Source organism: Caloenas nicobarica, chromosome 11 (assembly GCF_036013445.1).
Source record: "Caloenas nicobarica isolate bCalNic1 chromosome 11, bCalNic1.hap1, whole genome shotgun sequence".
Taxonomy (NCBI): Eukaryota; Metazoa; Chordata; class Aves; order Columbiformes; family Columbidae; genus Caloenas; species Caloenas nicobarica.
Window position 1 is genome coordinate 21,060,057 of NC_088255.1, and position 23,013 is coordinate 21,083,069.

The window sequence follows — 23,013 nt, forward strand, 5'->3', positions numbered from 1 at the left end:
CAGCAGCCAGGCTCTACTGGTAAAGAGCAGACCCTGCTCTTGTGCTTTGCCGAGCTGTCCCCACCAGGAAAGGTCCCAGCACAGCCCACGTGTCCCCCCATGGGCTCTGCTGTCCTGTCAAGCCCTAACCACGAGCTGCTCTTACCGTAGTGATGGTACGGCAGGGGCTCCCCCATGGAGAACATCATGGCCAGCACCAGCGCAGAGTAGCACATCTTCTGGTGATCTGCAAGATCGAGGTCCTGCCTTTAGTACTTCTGGGGATGTGAAAAAATGTTTCCCAGCTGCAGCTGGGAAGCCACACGTATAATACAGACATTTAACACTGATTAGACTGCTCCTCGCTCCTGTATTTACTGAGCAATAAGGGTGTTTATTCCCCCTGTTTAAGCACACCACGCACCTTCTGTGCCACGTGTTTCCAAAGCAATTTATAAATAATCACAACAAGAATTCTTGATTTTTTTTTTTTCCAGTTAAGAGGATCTGGGCAAACTCGATCCGAATAATTAAAAACCTCCCCTGCACAGTCCCAGGACGCATCCCGTAGTTATGTAATTACTGAACCCAGAAAAAGCATCCATCTGGCCACCTCGAAACGCCGCCTGTTCCCAGCGCCGCCGCCCCCGGATGGCAACGCTGCTCATCACCGTGTCCGCGATCGCCACCGCGGCTCTGCCTGGAGCTGCGAAAGGTCCCCGGGGAGCCCAGATCGCTGCTTGCGACTCAGGCGGCGCATCTGCCCACCTGCCAGGCCACCCGCGGCCCCGGCGCTGGTACCTCCTGCTGGTTCGACACAATTTTCGCTGGCAGCGGCTCTACCTGAACGCCCCGCAGAACCGCAGCCTTTCCTCAACTCTAATTAACGGATACACCTCAACAGATATTTGCAGAAGGAAAAAAAAAAAAACCAAAAGTCATGGCATGGGGTCTGTGTCATCATCAAATGTGGCCTCTGTCCAGTTCAGCAAGTCTGGAGACTATAGGAAAAGGAGGATTATTTTTATGAATTAGGTTACCACGCATACTGGCTAAATAAAGTTCAGCTACATTTGCCAGAAAGAGCCTAGGGGTGCTTGTTACAAGGAAACTCAGGGCGTATTTATAAAAAAACTGACCCAAACTACTTTTCATTAGAGTACAAAAAAAGTCCCTTCAATGTACGATGCTCCTCCCAACAGTGCTGCTTCCCACACAATACTTGCTGGTTCCAGTGCCCCCTCCAAACGTTTTGCTTCTCTATGCACAAATCCATCCACCTCCGAGCACCTGCACCCTGCACTTTGGTTTGGACTGCACAGGCTGATGCATTCGCCGTCACCGCTCACTCCTGGGCTGGGCCAAAGGACTTGCAACACTCGGCGGCTCTCAGATTTACTGTATGCGCGGGGGAAAAAACGCTAAACAAAGGACATGCAGACTTTGTCAGAGCTCCACAAGATGCCTGAGTTCTCAAATACCAAATGCTTTGAGTAAAAATAGCTCATTTGGGGCTTAACCAGAGCTACTACAGCATGAACAAGGTGAAGAGTTTGTAGGAGAGCGCTCTAGACCGTGTGGCAGCAAAGGGAAGCTGAGACTGCTGTTTACTCTTGGTAAACAGAGAGGGAGGATATTCAATGACTTAAATATCATTCAGACTTATATAAGAAGCTCTCAGCTACAAGGTGTCAGCGATGCCAAAGCTCACTGCAGCAGAAAGAGAATCTGGCAAACTGTTCCCCACACGATTTTTCATGTTTTCCTCCCCGGCTTCAGGAGTTGGGTACCGGAGGCTGCAGGAGGCAGACACAGGGACCTGCTGCTCCCAGCAAGGCTTTCATGAGCAAAACACCTTCTCTCATCACATCAAAGGCAATGAAATAATGATCTGAGAACCAGAAGCCAGCAATAAATATGTGGTTGTAGCAAATATGGAGGAAGAGCTTAATTAGAGCTGGGAGTGGGGAGGGCAGTTTTACGTGTCCTTGGCCCATCTGCCATGAGCCGATGTCCGTTCGTCTCGGTCGACAGCAGACTCCACTACTAGGTGGCAAATCTTCTTGTATTTGCCTGAGGATGCTGAATCAAAGGGTGCTGAAAAGCAGCCAGAAAGCTGAACTCGGGGCAGATTAACCCAGTGAACTCAGCACAGATGCTACAAGTTTTTGGAGTGTCTCAGCTGCAGCGAGACTCGTCCAAGACTCACCATGCTGAAGAACAGAGTCACTGCCAGTCAAAGCACAACTTTTAATCTTTTTTTTTCCTTCCAGAGCAGCACCAGTGGCTGCAAGAAAGTAAACAGCATTAATACAACTCTCCTGAAGCAGAGGGACTCTGCTGACAAGGAACTGATGAGCATCGCTGAAGTGGCCGTGAAGGGCAGGAGAGATGCGGCTGTTTGCTCACCAGCCTGCACTTCCGAAGCCTGCTGAGGTGCCACTAAGAAAGCTGCTATTATGTGTGAAATGTATTTCTCAGAGGCTTTCAAAGACCTTGCTTCTAACCTCTAAATGCAGCAGTGCAAAACGCAGGCGCTGGCAGCAGACACAACCGTCTGCACTGAAGTGAAAGGAGCCCGACAGCTGAACACTGAGCTGCTTCTGGGGAGAAAGTCACAATTATAGGCTGGATTATCCCCCTCTGTTTTCTTTGGAATTGTTCTGGCTAATTCTGGCTCGCTGTGGCTTATTATAAGCTCTTCTAACACTGATGGATGCGCAGGCCAGCGGCAGCAGAGGGAAGCGGCTGTCCGGGAGCAATAAGACCCAAGCATCTGGCAGCAGAACTGGCCAGCGGCCAACACGCCTGCATCAGCCCCAGGGTAAAGCGCCTTCTCATCAAAGGCGCCCAGCAGCCACGCACGGAGCTTCTGCCTCGCCTGCTCTTCAGGAACAAGCCGGGGGGGATCCCACAGAGCTGCTGCAGCCAGTTCGACGCTCCCCAGTTGCTGAGTGCTGGCACCGATCACTCCGGTCCCCGCCATCCGCGGGAGGGATTAGCTATTCTACAGTATGTCACGGATCAGCTGCTATTCCCCGGTTTTTAGTACTGAAATAAGCGCCAAGTTGTTCTAGGATTCAAGGTCGTGTTGTCACACAAGGTACTGCTCGCCATGAGCTGGCAGGACATGCAGCAGTAAGCACCAGAACGGCGGGAGGGAACCGCTAATGAAACCACCTCTGAAGGACGGACACGTCTGGGTCAAGGACGGTCACCCCTCCGCGCCAGGAGGACGGGATGCCACACAGAGGAAATCTGCACAAGCGCCTGCCGTAAGCTGAGCATGAGGAAGGCAGCAGGGGATCAGGACACCGGTGCATAGGCTCCTGTGACCAAAAGTGGCCTGTCAGCAAAGGAAAAGCAGCTTTTCACCCTTCGCCTGTCCTGCCCATGTGTTACAGCAAGGAGGGAAAAACCCTTCACCGTGAAATGATGCCAGGGAAAGAAAAGATGCTGCAGAGCTGTGGGCTGGCAGTTCAGAGGACACAGCGGAGCCACTTTTCACCCGCTTACAGAATCACAGAACGGTTGGGGTTGGAAGGGACCTCTGGAGATCATCCGGCCCAAGCCCTGCTCACGCAGGGTCACCAGAGCACATCACACAGGATCGCACAGGCGGGTTTGAACGTCTCCAGAGAAGGAGACTCCACAACCTCTCTGGGCAGCCTGGTCCAGGCTCTGGCACCTCAAAGTAAAGAAGTTTCTTCTCACGTTCAGATGGAACCTCCCGCGTTTCAGTCTGTGCCCATCGCTCTGGCTCACCCTGTGTGTGCGTCTGCATGTCCCGCGCCAGCTCCATCGGCAGCACCGAGTTCACGAGCGTCGAGATGACTGCAGCATCCAAGCTGCACATGGCTCCGAAGCACTTCAACAGCAGCAGCCGTAACGGCACCCTGTGCTCCTGCAAAAACAATTCATTGGATGAAACGGTGTCCCAGATGAGGGCTCAGTCTAAGGCAGAAACATAAATGGCTAGAAATTCCTGCTGTTGGGCAGGCACAGACCTTCCCAGGCTGATGCTGAACCTAGAAGCTCTACTTGCTTGTAACTACAGCATAAGAGTTGTTTTCTGATAACGTTCACAATGGGCTGGCTACAGGTTGTTGGCACAGGCGGTCAGAGAGCACCCGGCAGCCAGAGCTCAGATCTGAAATGCCCCAGTTCATCCCCTAAACGTGATACAAACCAACAACCTACACCCATCCCCAGCAAACAGATTTAGCTGGGGATCCCTCAGCACACCGAGGTTTTGCAAATGCTGCTTTGAAGGAGGTTTCCTGACTACACAATATTTGCAAATCCTCAGTGTGTGATGGTTAATGAACAGGATGGGAGCAGCTCCTCCACTGTGGAGCTGTCGGGTTTGTGCTGGGAGCAGAGAGTATAACCAGAAAGTTTTGGGACACGCAGGGAATTCCAGCAAAGATGATGCTGAACCTGCAGCTCCCGCACAGGAGCTCTGGTGCTGGGGTAACCTCCGTACTCCAGCCTCAGCCAACAACTCCGGGGTTCAGAAAACACAAGTGAGCCAAGCCCTGGCACGACAGGAGACCCACCTGCTCTCCACCTGGTCAGGCTTCCTCAAAATCCTGGTCAAAGAGCAGGCAGGGAAAACCAGCAGGCTCCAGTATGCCCAGTCTGCCTTCCCAGTGCTCTTGGATACGCTACAGCCCCCGATGCTGAGCTCTGAGTTCAGACACACGAGTGCCAGATGAAAGCTAAATGCCACAAGGCTCGATGTGCTGTAGTTGGGGACTTAGGGACAAGATGGGGACAGGTTTCTAATCCCCCCAGAGTCCTACAACAGCACGTTGCAGGAAGGAGAGGGGAAAAGCAACACCGCAGAGGTGTTGAAGGCGACACTTCCATTCCTTCCGCTGAATACTGATTTCCTTCCTTGCTCCCAAGGCTTCTGCTCACAACCCACTTTCCTGAGCAAAGCTATTTACTGATGCACAGCAGCCACAGCCTGTCAGCTTTCCCAAGGCATCCTCAGAAATCCTTCCTCTAGATATTAGCGACGCTGATTCTATCCCTCAGCGGAGATAATAAAAGCAGCGCCAGCAAACATTCCAAGTCTCGAGCATCCTCTGCTCTGCCATACGACTCAAATCCACAGCACTGACATTCGCCAGCACGCAAAGGGATGTGCTGCAACTCCAGCTCCTTCGCAGACCTGCCCCATCCAGGGGGAACATCATAGATATATTCCTCATAGCAACCCTGCTCCTTTACATCTTCAGGGAGATCTCAAAAAAAAGAGAGATATGATGTGTTCTGCCACCTTACCATCTGGTAATACGCCACGAGGGACAGGACCGATTCAAACTCATTCTTCTTGCACATTTTCTTGCAAACTTCTGGGTCTGCGTCTGTCTGGAAGCAGAAATGAACAGGTCAGCCCAGGGACACACCAGAGCAGCAAGGTGCCCGCCAAAGAAAGCCCAGAGACAGCTCGAGAACCACCACCCCACAGATTCGACATCAAAGGGAATTATTGAGAAATATCTCTGCCATGCAGCATGTTTTGGGCTGAAAATATCTACAAACCCCAGGACCTGAGCAGCACCTCGATGAGCACATCATGCAGTTGCACAGGGCAGCTCCAGCACCGTTCCTATTCTGAGAAGAATTGTACATCTCCTCCCACCCCTAAATTAGGAGGAAACGGTTGCACAAAATCCCCCTCATATGGCACGAGCTGTATGATGAGTGATAAAGACACTGGGATTTATTACATACAAAAAAATATCAGTTCTGCTTATGTCAGAAGTGGAGAGGAATACAAAATAGGTGCCAGAGCAAACCCCACACAGGAACCCACAAGACAGACCATGTCACTGCACTGAGGAGCAGCTCCCACATCATCACACTCCCCGTACACAGATGGGCTTGTACGTGCTGGTGACAGCATGGGGACACTATGTCCCAGGGCTGCTCGCTGTGCGGATGTGCCTCTCCTGTATGCACAGACGTGGCGAGATGCTTCATACTTTCTCACAAAAAATACCTTTCAAGCTCACTTTCAAGGTAACTGAATAATTTTGTTTGCATTTAATTTGCCTCACCCTGTGGGTACTTCCCAGCCACAGAGGATGTTATAAACAGAAGAGGTTTTAAATGAGCCTGGGAGTGCAGACTTGTAGGTTTTCTGTGGGAGGCTGGGTTTTTCTGGAGGTGAAGGGTTTATATTCTGTAAATACTACAGCTACTGGGAAGAATGCTCTAGAATCCTTTGCAGAACAGCTCTAGAACCCATGCAGAACTGCTCTATAGCTCTTTGCAGAACAGCTCTGTAAGATGGACAGGAAGGCAGCTCAAGAGCGGCCGCAGATCCCACACAACAGGCCGGGGCTTCACGTTGACAATAAAGGATGCGCAAGAAACCCATGTCCTCTGAAACAGCAGATCCAATGGCAGCACAGGGGCGAAGGAGCCAGAAGAAGGGAGCTTCACCACCGCTGTCTGCTCTGCCCGTGCAGAGGGACGCGCACTCACCAGGATGCGAAGCAGCTCCTCCAGGTAGCAGCAGATGACGTTCTCATCCTCGTAGAGCGCCCAGCTGCGCTGCTGAGCGTCGTCCTTGTGCCGGGCCAGGTCGGCGAAGATCACCTCCAGCCGCTGCTCGTCGTGGCAGATCTGGCCCGAGGGCAGCCCCGCACTCAGGTTCTGCGCGACAGCGAAACCGCGGGTTAGTGGGTCCTGACAGCTGGGGGTTGTGTGGGTGCCTGTTTCCTCTAATCTGTGTCTCGGGACTGGCAGTTGACCTCATTCAGTCAAGAGCTGGCAGCAAAAAGACAGCAAGTTCAAGGCACACGCGTTATTTCAGCGCTCTTACTTTTGGGTCCTCTACTCGCCTCCTTTCCTTGCACAGCTAATGCAGTAAATGAACCAAAATAGGTACCAGAACTGGTGCGTGGTCAGAAGGTCTTTAAATCCAAGCTGCTACCATCCTGCTGGATGGTCATCTGTCTTCCGAGGCTGTTAGAGAACCCGAGAAACCTCAGCTCACACAAACCCACACTCCTTTTTCCTTATTGCATTCAGTAACTTAAGGCTGATCCAGAGAAGCCAGCATTCCCAAAGCCGCGGGAACTGGTGCCCGAGTCCCTCCAAGATCACAGAATTGTGACCTCCCAGCACACGGGCAGGTCACAAACTTCCCACTTTGCCACAAACCAGTGGGTGCTGGCAGAACGGTCACTGCCTGCCCCGGCGGGGGCAAACGCTGCCGTAAGGGGAATTAACATCTCCTGTAAGAGGGGAGCTTCAGGCAAGAAGCTAACCCAGATGACCACAGCCCTCTGCACGTTTCGTAACCCCCTAAAGGAAAACCCAAACTGCTTGGCCAGAGCACGACGCTCAGTACCAGCTAAACCCTTATTTTCCCTTCCCAGGGGGTAGCCGAACAACGCCGCGTCTTTCACAAAAGCAGCTCACCAAGAGCACGGCGCGACCCAGCCTCACCAAACCCACAGGTATTTATAATACTCTGTTACCCCCCCACGAAACAAATAAACCGCGGGCATCGGGCAGGTGCTCAGAGCCCTTCAGAGAACACGCCATAACTCTTACATGTTAGTATTTTTCTTCAGGGTATTTGGGGGGTGAACTAATTAGAATTTCAACTCAGTGCTTCAATTATATAATAAAAAAGGATTCTTGTTGTCGCTGCTCATTACATAATTTTTGGCAGGCAGGTAACGAAGGCAGGAGCGTTGCTGGGTTAACACAAGCCTCTGTGCGCTCTGAGTACTTTGGGGAGCTGTGGACAGCCCCGCAGAAACCCAGGTAACCGGCTGCGAGAGAGGACGGCAGCTTTCAGGAGCTGAGCACAAATGCAAGAGAAATCCCACTGAATGGTGATTTATTACAGGAGCAAATACGTTAATTACGAGGCTCGCTTGGTTTTGCCATCCCGTCGTTTTTTTAGGAAGACCTACCACACCGCAGTGTCACCTGCCTGTCCCTGTGCGCCCCAGCTGCGTTCCCCATGTACGTATCTTACTCGCACCCTCCTCGCCCGAGCAGTGCAGGGCTGGTCCTACCTCAGCCCACGGCTGGAACGTCTTTTTGGATGAGCATTTTAACGAGTACTCATTTTAATGAGCACTCTATTCAGCCTCTTATCGCTAATCTGCTTCCCCCAGTCCTTCATCTGCAGCCCTTATGGCTCCGCCGAGCATCAAGCTCCTAATGGACTCGGATGAGATCAACCCATTAACGAGCTCGTCAATCCCACCGCTGTAACGATGCGCTCTCAGCACCATCCTCAGCCCTCCCATCCCTGGTCAGGGCTCTGCTTATTAAACATCTCGGCAGCTACTCCAACCTGCAGCCTCGTCATAAGGTCCTTTCCAGGAATCCACCGGAGAGCCCACGAGCAGGAGGAGGTTTCGGTATTTCTAACAACGCCACTTTGCGTTATCTTGCTGCTTCAAGTAGTTCCCTCCGCCCAGCCCAGCAGAACAAACCGCTGCAGGAATTTTGTTCCTCCTGAGATGCCCGAACCCATTTTTGGGAACCTTGTCGCACCCACGCTGCTCAGAGGTGGCCACACCTGCCCAGGTGCCGTCCTCCCGAGCTCTTCCTCACCCCTCCTCTGCCTCCTCCCCACCATCCCACGTGCTGGATACATTTAAAAGAGGTACAGATGAGGTTATCAGGGACATGGGTTAGTGCCAGAGTTAGGTTATGGTTGGACTTGATGATCTTAAGGGTCTCTTCCAACCAAAACAATTCTGTGATTCTCTGGATCACCAGTGCTGTGGACACACCTACCAGCAGTTTCCCTCCAGATGAGCTCAGATCTGCCTTGGGTAAACCATACGGCAGGTTTTCAGACACATTTCAGGGGAACTGCTCTGGGAATTCACCCCTTCTCTGCCAGCAAACCATCCCCACTACAGCACCATCACAAAAACCCAGCGGCTGACGCCGTGCTCGGCACTCAGACCGCCGGGATCCTCGGGAGCCGCTAAACCAGGTGGGACACGGTGCAAGAGAGATTCCTGACTTGGGCCAGCCCAGCTCTCCAGGACAGACCCAACAGCCCCTCTCTGGGCAGCAGCAGGTCTGGGCACCCGGGGACACAGCCCCGCGGTGGGACAGGTCGGCAGTGTCCCCTTCATAAAGGCTCCCCCAGCAATTATCGCTAATGAAAGGCCTTGCCTAAGCACTAACGCATTCCTCCCACCCTCCCGATTCACTTTTGTTATAGTATTTCACAGAGAAGGATCCCTGCCTAGGCAGGCTGACAGTCCAGCCTAAGGAGGCAGCCTTGAAAGCACTCGCCCCGGTGACCCCGCTTGTCCCCAGTGAGCAGAGGGACAAAGCTCCCGCGGGAAAAGCCGAGCCCCAGAGCAGCGCTTGCCTTGTCAAAAGCAATTCTCCTTTAAGCGAAGCCGAATCGATGAACCAACGGGAGCCGCACGCGAGAGGCGGCCCAGGGGGGCTTGGGGGAAGCGGCGGGAGCTTGGCCACATCAGCCATCGGGCTTGTCACGGCTCCTTGGGGACAACAGGCGGCCACCAGGCACCGGTCACAGCCCAGCACCATGAGGGAAACCCCTCCAGAAATACGCCACCTCCCGCGCCAACTTCCCAACTTGACCCTCCATCTCTAACACATCCAGGAACCGCTCGACCCCACCAGCCTGGGCCCATCGCTGAGCTCAAACTGAATTATACACCTTTGGCAGCGGTTTTCAAGCTTCAGTTTAAGGCAGAGATGAGTCTGAGTCACAAGTGCAATACAGCAATGCTAATTTAATAAAAAGCAGATAAGTGATTTCTAAGTGCTCCCTCCCAAGGTGTAGCTAGCTTGTGCATTAGGCAATTTTGCTCACCTCACACTCTGCTTAATAAATTCTCAAATCAGCCTCCCAAGACAAGACATCTACAGTACTACCCCCTCCCCTCAGACAGGAGATAATTCAGCAGAGCTGAAGGCAATCACATATCACCGATACACACTAATCTCAGCGATTCTCTAGATGCTTGGAAATAATCAGGTGGCATCTACGTTATCTTTAGTTACGTCCAAATTTCAAACGAGCTCCCACAAAAGCCAGCTCTGGTTCAGACGGTCACTGCAGCGATGCCTTCGACAAGAGGTTTAGAATCACAGAACGGTTTGGGTTGCAGGGCCCTCCCCAGCTCCCCCAGGCCCCCCCTGCCATGAGCAGGGACATCTGCACCAGCTCAGGTTGCTCAGAGCCCCGTCCAGCCTGGCCTGGGATGTCTCCAGGGATGGTTCAGCCACCACCTCTCTGGCCAACCTGGGACAGGCTCTCACCACCCTCAGGGGCAACAATTTCTTCCTCCTGTCCAGCCTGAATCTCCCTCCTTCAGTTTAAAACCATCACCCCTTGTCCTATCTCAACAGACCCTTTGCACATCCTGCCCAGTCACCACGTCACTCGTCAGGAACTGGTTCAAGGACAAGAAGGGGGGACATTTCCACGGCCAGGTCAAATCCTGACCCGGGGAAGCCAACTCAGCACGTTTGCTCCTGCAGATGAGGCTTCTCCAAGCAGTTCGGTACCTCTGAGGCATTTTTCCTAAGGTGTGAGCACCTCGGCAGCCTCCTGGTCTTTGCTGTTCCCCCAGCACAGCCTTATGTCAGCTCTTGAAAAGCAGGAGCACGAGGTGTCCCAGCAGAAGAGGCTTCTGTTCTCTCAAAAACACGTTCCTGGGCAGACTCCCCGGCGGCGGCGAAGGTAAATAAGAGGGAAGTGCCACCGCATTTCAACCCTCAGAAGGCACTGGGGATAGCAGCGAGGTAATGGATTCTGGAATTGATCTAGTGAACCAGTGATCTGACTTCAAATTAGGACTGGAATAGAAAATAGAAAGGATATAAGTAACTAAGGAACGTGATACAAAAGGTTGAAGCGGGTACGCTATCTGCTATGGGTAAACCAAACTTCAAATCAAAGCTGATCTCTCATGCTGTTCTAGAGGGTGGAAGGAAAACCTTGAAAAATATACAAAAGAAGGACTGACCACGTATTTGTGTGGGCTGGGGCGTAAAGGGATTTCAGAAGCTACGAATTAATGAAAAAGCAGCCCTTGACCTAGAACTGACGACTCAGCAACAATTCCACACAGAAACCCCTGAGATCACGGAACAGTTTGGAATAATGAACACCACAAAATCAGCTATGATAATTTGTACCAGTAAACTACACCAGTGAAGCTACGGCGGTGCAGCCACCCCATGGCGACGTGTGACTGTCCTTTCGGTTGTTAGAGCTGGTCCTTCTGCACCAGGTGAACAACCTCGTCTGGGACCGGGCACCGACGTATCCACACAGCCACATCTTCTGCGTGGGACACTCAGGAAAAACAACCACTGCAAATGCAACGTTTACACCCGAGCACCGTGTGAGCCCACCCAGACTGTCCTGAACACCGCTCAGGGTCGGTACCGAGTGTCACAGGCTGGGACAGGTCTCCAGACTGTACCAGCCACCTTTAAGTCCTGTGGATGTCCTAGATGACAGAAACCACATCAATTATGGGTAGATCCATACTCGCCCCTGCACCAGCACCGGAATTTCTTCCCATCTTTTCCACTGCTGGTCTGCAGTGGTGGCCGTGAAATTGGGGTTTGCAAATCCCCCCTGCAGAAACCTGGCACTCGCTTCTGTGGAATTAAGCTTATTGTATCTCGAGAACAGGTATTAAAGATAAAAATAATACACAAAGCTCATCCAAGGTCCAAATAACAGAAACCTGAACTTCTTAGCATGCGAGTTGGAGCCAGAACATTTGCTTTGAACAGCAAAATTTTTGTGCTGAATCTCGATCGCCCATCAACACGGTTTTGTTACTGAAGTGGGAAGCAATTAACCGTTGGGTTATGGCCACAAACTGAGACGTGATGATTGCTTCTAGGACCCTCTGTTCAGCGCAGACAGTTAACCAGATTACGATCTGATCTAAAATTTGAATGCCATTAGTTTTCCGTATTCCAGTGCCTCTGAACAGTTCATTATCATCCTGCCATTAGCGAAGGAACTCCAATCTTAGATGCTTATATGAAATGTTCTCCTCGGGGCTGTATTCAGCAAGTGGGAGCGGCAATTTATTATCCCTCCAACTGAAGCTGCCCAGGTGCACTTTGCTTTTTCAATGACTGCTGCAAGAATCAGCCTTTTGTTTCTCTCCTTGCGTGTCTGCAGCAGAACAAGGAGGAATAGACAACTGTTTTGGCATAAGGTTTATTTCGAACAAGCTCAAGATAATGCTCTTCTTCGAGTGGCTGAAAAATTACTCTTCCGTGTTTTTTTTCAAAAAAAGCAGGGCTGAGGTTCGCATTGACGGAAAACTAGTTTTCTTCACTTTGATAAAAGACCAGGTCAGATATATGAAAAGTTTTGGGTGCTCCATTGTCAAAAGAGACAAGAATCCCTGGGGATTTACAGCATGCATAGGCACACTGAGTCTACAGAGGACGTGCAGCACCGTAGAGGAAAACAAGTTTATACAATGCGTTAGTTTATAAAAGGTTTCTATAAAGAAGCACTTATCGCAAAAGCTTAATTTTCCTCAGCCTCTGTTTGTCACATTCATAACCGAAAATACCTCTTCAAAAAGGCACCGTTCATTTATTTCTCCGATTCTATGCTGCCACAGCGGTTCTCCATAAGCTTTCAACACCTCCTGTCAGAGCTTCCTCAGGACACTCCAAGTCCCGCCACATCCCTTCCCACCGCTGCGCTGTCCCCAGCGCTGCCCCTGGGACCTGGAAGGTTGTCACCTCCCACCTGCTGTGCTCCTGTGGTTCAGATCGCTGCCATCCATCTCATCGCCCTCCACCCAAACCGCAGCGTCACCCAGAACACTCACCCCTCCACCAGAGCCCACCAGTGCTCCCCAGAACCATGGGCCTTCTCAGCTGGTTCCACCCCCCACCCTCAGCTCCAAACTCAAGGTTCTGCCCTACATCTGCAGCTCATTTGGAGAATAAACTCCTCTGTTTGCCACTTCCCTGCTAACAGTGCTCAGAGCTGGTTTAAAGCCCTGGTTCCCTTGGCTAGATGTCTAGCCCATCAAGCATCTCTCCTTCTGTTTAAGATCTTGGATATTACAAAAAAATTCTTCCTGGAAAGGGCTGTCAGGCATTGGAACAGGCTGCCCAGGGCAGTGCTGGAGTCACCATCCCTGAACAGACAGAGATGAGGTTCTCAGGGACATGGGGCAGTGCCAGGGGTGGGTTATGATTGGACTCAGTGATCTTGAGGGGCTTTTCCAACCAAAATGATTGTGTGATTCTATCTCAGCTCTCATCTCAAATGTTAAGAGAGCTCATGGAGCTCGTAACACCATCTGCCCAATGCCGGGAGGTGGTTTGCAGCAGCTCCCCAAGCATTACCTTACTCTCCACCACCGAGATGAGAATCTGCTCCATGATGCCGCTGGTTGCTGGAACGGAGCTCTGGATGTGGCCGATGACCACGCCGATGGCCACGCGGGACAGCTCGTAGCTGAGGTGGGTGTTCCTGCGCACCAGCTCGATCAGTTCGGCACCTATTGTCTTGGGCACGGATGCCACCAGCCCACTGGGTTCTGGTTGCACCGGCTCCACCACGGCTGCCTTCTTCTCCTCCAGGCAGAGGGAGCTGAAAGCGTCCAGGCTTGCAGGGGTGGCCGGGGCAGCTTTCTTCACCTGAGAAGCCTTCTCCCCATCCACAGTGTGGGACCTCTGGGTCCTCCCTTCAGCCGGGGGTGCCGGGGCAGCCCTCTTGCTCTGGGGCGATTTGCTGGCCCCGTCCTTTGGGGAAGTCCCGTAGCGGGAACCGGCGTCCAAATTGCGTGTGATGGTGGTGTGGACGCTGCGGCTGGGGACAGGGGGAGGCGTGTTGGCAGGGCTGGAGGTGGCCGTGGGGAGAGCGGTCTCTGACGCAGAAGAAGCGGTGTACAAGGTGTCCAGGGACGTCGTGCTTATGGAGGAGGCACTAGAAGCTGACCCAGGGATGATTTCAACAGCGTCTGAAAGGGAACAATTAAAAATGCCTTAGCAACAGCATCAAAGGGAAAAAAGAGAAAAAAACCAAATTGCTACAGCACAGTCCATTAAAAGGCTCATTGTGCATGCCACCAGAGCAGTTTAACTCCTCTTCCTGTCTTACTTATCTCAAAGCAAAATTACACCAGTTCTCTCTGGAGCATTCCCACACAATCACCTCTTTAGAAACGGGAAAACTGCTCTATTGAGATGAATACCCTTCAAAGGGCTCAGTGTCTTACGCAGGGGAAGGGAGGGAGAGACAGGACTAAGGGACAGAAAAGTCTTTCCTTCCTGGTTTAAAGGAGGGTTCTTTTTCTGCGTTCAGGATGTAAGCCCTCACTTTGGAATTATGGCATCTGAGAATTGCAAGACACCGAAGGCTTCACACGCCGGCCTGCAGCTCCCTCTTGCAGGAACCTCAGAGGCCATGCCATGGTCAGCCCTGCGGGGAAGGAAACGTTTGGCTGACACCAGCTCCCATCTCTCCCTTGCGGGACTCCCCAACATTTGATCTCCAGCCCTGGAGCCCCGCGAGCATCCACCACTTCCACAAGCCTCCAGGTTATTCGCTCTGCTGTATTTCTCCCCCTCCTCTCGTTCTGCCTAGCTCCAGTGGTGGTTGCTGTCCAACCTCCCAAGGAAAAAGATCCACTACGAGCAAAGAGATGTTGAGATTTCTCTCCCCTTTAACCTGATGTACTATATAATTTTGGTAAAGCTTATCCATTTGTTTCGAGGAAGCAGAAATGTATGCAAGTCCTTCCCTGACTATGGAAACAGTGACTTGGGCAAACACTTGTTTACCTTCATCTAGAGCATCAGGAGAGCAGCTGATGTTGGGGAGGAATGTGCCCCGCTGAGAGGCAGCGTCCCCCACACCAGAGCAAGGGCTGTGGGACAGACACATCAGACACCTTTGCTGCAGCTCTGCAGGCAACTCCAACCCCTCCTGCCGTGGTGGTTCTGGGAACCCTCCAACGACTCCATCCGCCACTCGGTGCTGTGACCATCACAGCGCGGGAGAGCGCTTGGGCGAGCTGACAGCAGCTCAGCAGGGCGGCCGCTGCCTCTGCCAGAGAACCGTGCTGAAGATGGAGAAGCTCCTGCCTTCAGCCCGTGGTCCTGCTCCGAGGGGCAGGGAACACCTCTGCCTCACTGCGAGATGGCCATGGTGTCTGTGGGAGTAAATCGCCAAGGTTGTGTGCTGGCCAGATCAGCCACACAAGCAGGCAGGGAATTTGCTCCTTGGAAAGCACGATGTTTCCCAAGGGCCACCAACGATGGAGGAACAGGAGGACACTGTACCTGGCAGCCATCCCCAGGTGCCCAGACCCTCCTGGATCAGAGAATCACAGAATCACTTTGGTCAGAAGAGACCCTCAAGATCATCAAGTCCAACCATTCCCCCAGCCCTGGCACTGCCCCATGTCCCTGAGAACCTCATGTCCGTCTGTCCAACCCCTCCAGGGATGGTGACTCCAGCACTGCCCTGGGCAGCCTGTTCCAATGCCCCACAGCCCTTTGGGGAACAAGTTGTTCCCCAGATCCAACCTCAACCTCCCCTGGCGCAACTTGAGGCCGTTTCCTCTGGTCCTGGCGCTTGTTCCTGGGGAGCAGAGCCCGACCCCCCCTGGCTCCAAGCTCCTTCCAGGCAGGTCAGAGATCAGAAGGTCTCCCCTCAGCTCCTGTTCTCCAGCTGAACCCCCAGCTCCCTCAGCCGCTCCCATCACACTTGTGCTCCAGCCCCTCACCAGCTCCGTTCCCTTCTCTCAACTCGCTCCAGCACCTCAAGGGCTTTCTTGGCATGAGGGGCCCAAAACTGGACACATAGAGGGCGTTAAAAAAACCCAACAAACTGAAATCAGAGAGAGCATGAAGGAGCACTGGCCACCAGCCCACAATCGTTAGCATTAATACCTATATAAATTCAAGATATATATAAGGATGTCCTCCTAAGCACAAAGCAAAAGCATCCAGGCACCATCACTGTTGTATCACCCAGTGTCCGTTTTGTGCCCAAGATCTGGAGAGCGGTCTGTCCTTACTTTTAACGGGACCGGCGATCTGCGCGTTCTTGCGTTTCTCTGGAGGTGGGGGGGTGATGGGAGCTGCACGCCGGGGCTGTGGCGGGATCTGTAAGGAAAGGTTTCAGAGCAATCAAAGGAGGTTGACAATAAAGACATTTTCTGTTATGAAACCTTCTTTCTCATGTGCGTGTGTAGATTTGTCCTTACATCTCTCTCATTATTTGGGGAAATTTTCTCAGGAGGACAGATATTAATAGGCAGCTTCCTCGAAGAACAAAGCAGGACTCACGCCTGCTTCATCCCCTCCCTGCAACAGGCAAAGCAGCCCTTGTTTAATTGCCGTGTTTGGCTGCACTCAGCACACACATCGTGTAGACCTGTCAAGCATTTACTCCTCCTTTATTCCAAACGCGAGCCCACACACTCGCCGTGACTCCACATTGCTCTCAACAGCTCCACAGAGGCTGCAAACAGAGCCCGTATTTAGACACTCTTCTGGAGAGATCCATTACATCAGCTACAAATACCCATGCAGAAAGACAAAGCCAAGGACTGGAGACACATAGATGCCTTTTCCATGCTTTCAGAGCTATTTCCACTCATGCAGGGAGGGAGAAAATCGGGCTAGACCCTCTGTGCAATCCTACACTATAGCAAGACCCGCTGGCAAAAGCTTTTGCCAAGGAGTTGCATTAACTCTCAACATCTGGGATCTCTCCTGCAAGTCTCCTCCACCAGCAACGCCGAGCCAGCAGTGTACGAGCTGCAGACCCGGATTCCTTTACTTGTCTTTTCCCGTTGGATCCAGACACTGTGATCTGGCATCGCTTACACCAGTGCAGTGTTACCACAGGGTTAACCTCTGATTGGCGAGACACCGCTGAACGCAAGCTGGGCGGGAGCACATTGCATCAATACTCAAAATCCTCACATCCCACAGCCAGGAGACTCTTAGGACTTGCGCGGTTCAGCGCCTGCTGCCCAAAACACATTCTTATTTTTATGGAATATTGCAATCACTGCCTGCAGCAAAACCGCCCAGGGCAGCGCGGGATGGGAACGGAGATGATGGCCAGAACATCTCAGGTAGCCCAGGTTGAAGCCAGCTGGAATCTACCTGCCATAGTGACATCCAGACCATCACATGGTGCCAGTTGCCCAGGTTTCTTTAGCCCCGGAAAAGAAGTTTCTCTGTGACCTGCCCTGTAACACCAGCAGCACTGTCAGTCCCTGCAACGCAAACCTGAAACACGCCTCTGAAAGGTCTCTATTTTAAATGGCTCAGAACAAGGAGAATGAAAAAAATGTGCTTTTCTTTTTCTTCCCTGGATCCAGGAAGGGTAGAAACTTCCTCTGAAATGGAAGCAAAGCTATTCCTGGGAATAAGACACCTTCAGGAGCCACCTCAAATGTCCAAGACTCGATGCCAAAAGCTGACACTACAGTGCTCCCCAGACGAGTGAAGACGCAGCAGTTTGCACAGCTTACCAAGGCTTTGAAAAAGGATCTCTCAGTCCTTTCCTCCCACCCAACACATCCAGCCTTTTACTGTGTCACATAACAAGTCGCTCCCTTACAAGCGCCTTTAGCTGGTGGATTAGCAGGAGATCCTGCTGCAGCCTCCCAGCCTGAGCTCTGCTGCTCTTGTCAATCCCTCCCACATTGTTCTCTGGGTAAAACGCTACGTGATACTTGCACACGGCTTCAAAAAATGACCTGTGTCAGTCCAAAAAGAGAGAATGCACAGCTGAGAGAGGCCAAACAGCTCAGGAGGGGTCTCTGCATTGCATGGCTGGAAGGCTGGTCCCAAATCCGGAAAGCTCAGTGGTGCTAAAAGCAGAGTCCTCTCCGCAGAACGGTGGAGATAGCGGCACAAGTCGGAGCCGCTCGGCACGGCCACGATCAGCGACGCAGCGGGATTCAGCAGCCAGACGCGCTCAGAGCTCAGCACCAGCGTGATGTGGTTTGGACACAGCTCGGGTTGGCATTTGGGAGTATTTCCATGGCTTCACTGGCCCTTCCAAATGTACGGTGCAAGTTTAACACAGCTATTACAGACTAGGGTTTAAATTAATAGATGCACGGCTGATATTAGCTCAGAGCCCTGCCCCTGCCAGCCTCGTTTAGACATGAGGCATCGCGTGAATTTCCTCGAGCTGAGAGCTGCCGCACGGTCCTGAGCCACGAGGGACAACTGATGGATGTCCCCTCCCTCCGCCCCACGGCGCCAAGAGGGGGATGTGCAGCATCAAAACCCCCAAGAGAAAGGGAGGAAAGGGGAGAAAAACATCCTCCAGCTGCCGTGGGGAAGGTGATGGTGCAGGAACCCTTGCAGCTCTGATCCCTCCTGTCCATGGGAAGGAGGGACCTTGTCAAGGGTTCAGAGAGAAGCACCTACATGTGTTAAAAACCTTCCTTTCCCCAAGCGTCTACAAGGGGGCTGTGAATTTCCCAAACCCACAGATTTTACACGTGTGCTTCCCGTTTTGCAGGGACTGCTGGCAGCGGCTCTGCTCCCAGCGCTGCTGGAGACAAGAGCTGACTCAACCACAACCCTCCCACTCCTCCTGGGGGAGGCACAGACCATCGTCCCTCCTTCAACCCCAGCTCCTGGGAATTGTGCTAGTGGAGTAGGAGCCTTTAAACAAACGAAAAAAACAACCCCAAACAAACCAAACCAACAATCCCTCGCCCACCACCTCCTCTCAGCCAGCTCTGCCAAGAGACGCTGGTCCACAGCACCAGCTCCTGCAGCCGAGCATCACAAGCCCACGGAGTGTTCCCAGATGCCACGCACCGACTAAAAACTCTCTGAGAGCCCAACCTCCTCGCTTGGCAGCTGGTACGTGACTGTCCCAGCTCCCGCTAACGACGGTGGAGCTGACAAGAGGCTCACCACAGGTGCAGCTATAGAGTCCTTCAGCCAGCTCAGCCTCTGGGAAGCAAAGCCACCGACAGGAGATTTGCACTTCAAATTTTTGCATAAGTTTCCAGATGCAAACGCTGAGCATGCTAGAAAATCCAAAGCAATGAAAAGCACATCCCAAGACCTCTGCTTCTCTGGAGCTGGCGAGAAAGTTTAGATTTCAGGAGGTCTCCTCTTAGGCAGCTGCATGACCCGTGGCAGAAGGCAACGCTGCTTCCTGCATTTCGTATTTTCAAAGCACACAGGAAATCCCCCAGTCGAGCTGTTAAAATCTCAAGGAGCCCTTTGAGCACAGGGCAACGCTGGGAGCCCTTCAACTGCATCCTCAGTGCCACTCAGCCAGAAACAGGTCCTTGTAGCCAAGGAATCTGGCGAGCGACTAAACCGCAGACCAGATAAAGACGGGAATCAGCACGGCGAACGGGCTGTAAGATACTGCATTGGCTTTGCCCATAATGCACAGGCTTGAGAATGGAGCTGCTCTGGCTGCCCAGAAAACAAACACCAAGAGAAAAATGGGGTTTGGAGGGACTGCCATGTTCTGCGTGAGCCAGAGCAACCGCTCATCTCTGCAGACTCGCAATTCTTCAAGTGTAAAACACGCCTCATCTGCTAGGAGTGACAGCGTTTGAGTAGCTCATAAACGCTTATTCCAGGGAGATGAAGAAAAACTACAGTGCACAGGTTATCTGCAGGAGGAAAAAAAAAAATCTCCGTGCTCATCCTTGCATGGAGCCTTCAGCCCTAACACCCGGCTCTGCCTGCACAGCGCGATCGGCCGCATCGCTCGTCCCAACAACCGCGGCACCGTCCTGGTGCTGTGCAGTAACCTTGGAACTGTGCGTCACCAAGATAAAAGAAATTCGCTCTAAATCATACTTCCTGCAATTTACTTCTAATTCATCATGACATGGAACATTCAGACAAAGCAGGATCTTTGTGTGTTGTTGTTGTTTTTATATTTTGAGCAGTACACATAGACAGCCACAGCAGATAAATGCTTAAGGACCAAAGACCTTGTGCGGATTTAACAAGGGGGAAACAAAGTGGCACTGAGCACTCGGGGCGGGTTCTGCTGCTCACGTCAAAACTGGTTCTGAAAGTATCCTCTGGGGAGCTTGCAGCTCTTTGAGAAAGTTGTCAAGAGACAGTCATGCAATCTAGAGTGGATCTCACCTATCTCCACAAAACCACAGACCCTCAAGGATCCCCAAAATCAACACAAATGTAAATGGCAGAGCACTGGTTCTAGATTTCTTAGAGACAGCACGAACTTACATCACGGTAATCCCAGGTGAGCAGCACAAGTGCTTGATTTGTGCCTTCAGCTGCAAAGGCATTTTATTGACCAGGACAAGCGACGTCACACCAGCAAAGGAGGAACCTAGAAAGTGTTAAGCTGCTGTTACCTGGTAGAGACCTTCATCCTCCTCCTCGAACTCGGTGTTGGGCAGGCTGTGGTGCCGCTCGTAGCCGGTCCGGCACACGCCGTTGGGCTGCCGCGCCACGTCCAGGTGGTGGTCGCTGGAGGACTGTGTCATCACCGTCCCCTGCGGCGTGGGGGAGTGACCCTTGCGGGACACGGTCTCCTTGCGGTGATGGATCAGCTTTCTGAAACGGGACGGCAGCGTCAGGAACAGCAAAGCTGAAGGGAGCGACCATGCTGCAACATTTACATGATGTATTTCAACGATTTATTGCATTTGGGCTATATATACCAGAATGGGTTATATTACTCTGAACACCAACTACAGTTTCATTAACAACTAAGGAAGCACTTCTGGGGGAGGAAGGAAGAAGCTTTGCAAGAGTCCATGATTTATTCATCAGTTTGCTGGAGAAAAATGCCTCTTCCTCAGGGGAGAGCAACATATTGCATTGCAAGCTTCAGAAATTGCCTGCACTTTAGAATCACTGTTCAGCTGAGATTAAACCAGCGTGCTCCAGTGCAGAGTGTGAGGTGTCAGAGAAAAAAAAAGAATTTTCTCCTCACAAGCAATTACTCGAGAACAAATTAAGGACCTTGTGCCACATGCCAACAACCTCTACAATTCCTGGCTGGTAGAGAGGAGAAAATACATCTGAAAAAGTTTGGGATTTCTCCTCTAAGCCTACAGTGCAGCTGAGAGTTTGCTCCTCTTCACATGCACAGGGGTGGTGAGGGGAGATGGAAGCACCGCTTTGCTGGACACAGTTGACAGGAGAAGCAGCATCGGCCACCAGCTCCAACGGGCTTTGCAGCACAGGGACTCCAATCAATGACGTTCAACTTGACCCTCAAGAACAGAAGAGACCCGAGCATCAGGTTCTGCACTTACTGGAGGACATCTCTCTGCTCCAGGTTGTACTTTCCCCCGTTCTTCATGGCCGCGTTGTGCACAGCCTCAATGGCACGGTCAATAGACTGTAGAACCACATCTTGCTCCAGCACCTGAAAACAAAAAACACAAAAGAAATCCTGTACGTTACTGTGCTGCTTCAGCTGCGGTTCTTTTGCACCGGAGCTTAAGGCAGGAGAGACCACAGAACCCCCAGAGCAGGCGCTGAACCAGCCAAAGGGCCAAGAACCAGCTCCCAGAGCCAGAACCCACCTCAGCACCATCTCACTTTTCCCTCCTTCCTTCTTCCAGAGGAAACATACTTGAAGCCCTGCTTCAAACTGAGTCCGCCTGCTCAGGGTTTATGGTCGGAAAAGAAAGTCCCTGTTACAAGCACCGAAATCCAGTGATCGCTCTAGAAGAGCAGGGGCAGAGCTCCAGGACCATGCAGCAGCCTTGAATATTCAGCCGGCTGCAGGGAGCTGGTGAGATCCCACTGCAAAGCCCAGCTTATCCCGAGCTCAATTATTTCTGCTCTCGCTGCCCAGCTGTGGAGCAGACACACAGCTCTGAACGCCACAGACCTACTCAAAATCCGGTGCCCTTCAGGGTCCGCTGCCTCTAGGTTCGCATTTTTGCTCGTTTTTTTCTTGATGGTTTTTATACTTGTTTTGCAACTCGAAGTGCCTTTTCCAAATTTCCACCCAAACTGTCATAGCAACATTTATTTCTCCTGCCGGCCAGTTTAGCACTCTTCACTGCAGCTGAAATAAACACCAGCTTTGAAGCAAGAAATACCAAAGATGCCATTCCCCGGGGTTACACGGCAGGCTGGGAGAGCTGTGGCGAAGGGGCATGGGAAGGTAAAGCAGGTTTCCACAGCTGGGACGTTCTCCAAGGCTTTGTTTGTCAGCAGTTGACATGCCTTCACAAGAAAAGACCTTTATGGGAATAAGGTTGAAGGCAAAGGAGATGCTACTGAGTCCTTGCCCTGGGTCCAGCAGACCTGCAGGTCTCCTGTAGCTGGTTCCAGCACCATCCATCTGGTTCCTACACCATTCATTCGGTACCAGCACCATCCATTTGGTTCCAGCACCATCCACCTGGTTCCTGCACCATTCATTTGGTACCAGCACCATCCATCTGGTTCCTAAACCGTTAATTCGGTACCAGCACCATCCATTTGGTTTCAGCACCATCCATCTGGTTCCTACACCATTCATTCGGTACCAGCACCATCCATTTGGTTTCAGCACCATCCACCTGGTTCCTGCACCATTCATTTGGTACCAGCACCATCCATTCGGTACCGGCAGCCCCGGCCCGGGTGAGCAGGAGGAGGAAGAAAGGAGGAGGAGAGGAAGGAGACGTTTGGACTCCAGCACTCGCTGCAGCTGTTTGAACACTAACCCCCCTTCATCTTGGCTTCCTTTGCCCCCTCCCTGCATTAGAGCAACCATTTATCCAGCCAAGGAGCGGCTGGAATCTCATCAGAGATGCACCTTAATTGGCCTTCGGGGGCTGCAGAGCAGCAGAAGGCAAACCCTCCCCATCAGGGCGGAAAGTGCCTGCCCGTATAGCACTGGCATGCAGTTTTCTGATAACATGCTATGTATTATTTATGTCCTGATTAATTACTAAACCAAATGTGAATTAACAGCAACTGCAGACTGTGGGGAAAAAACAAAACCCAAAAAAACCCCAACAAACGACCACGACCTCCAAACAAGGTGGGGATGAGATG

General features: G+C 52.0%; 1 protein-coding gene across 2 annotated transcripts in view; it reads right to left on the reverse strand.

The window, feature by feature from the left end:
- NCKIPSD (NCK interacting protein with SH3 domain) overlaps positions 1-23,013 on the reverse strand; it is a 44,271-nt gene that overhangs the window by 7,412 nt on the left and 13,846 nt on the right. For both annotated transcript variants that reach the window (XR_010606793.1, XM_065642507.1), the window contains exons 2-9: positions 21,270-21,382; positions 20,361-20,562; positions 16,044-16,131; positions 13,363-13,979; positions 6,481-6,651; positions 5,272-5,358; positions 3,745-3,883; positions 146-226 (exon numbers count right to left, since the gene is read on the reverse strand). Coding sequence is in view for 1 of the 2 variants with exons in the window: in XM_065642507.1 (XP_065498579.1) it covers positions 146-226; positions 3,745-3,883; positions 5,272-5,358; positions 6,481-6,651; positions 13,363-13,979; positions 16,044-16,131; positions 20,361-20,562; positions 21,270-21,382 (1,498 nt within the window). In the remaining variant the exon portion in view is untranslated. The remainder of the gene's footprint in view (positions 1-145; positions 227-3,744; positions 3,884-5,271; positions 5,359-6,480; positions 6,652-13,362; positions 13,980-16,043; positions 16,132-20,360; positions 20,563-21,269; positions 21,383-23,013) is intronic.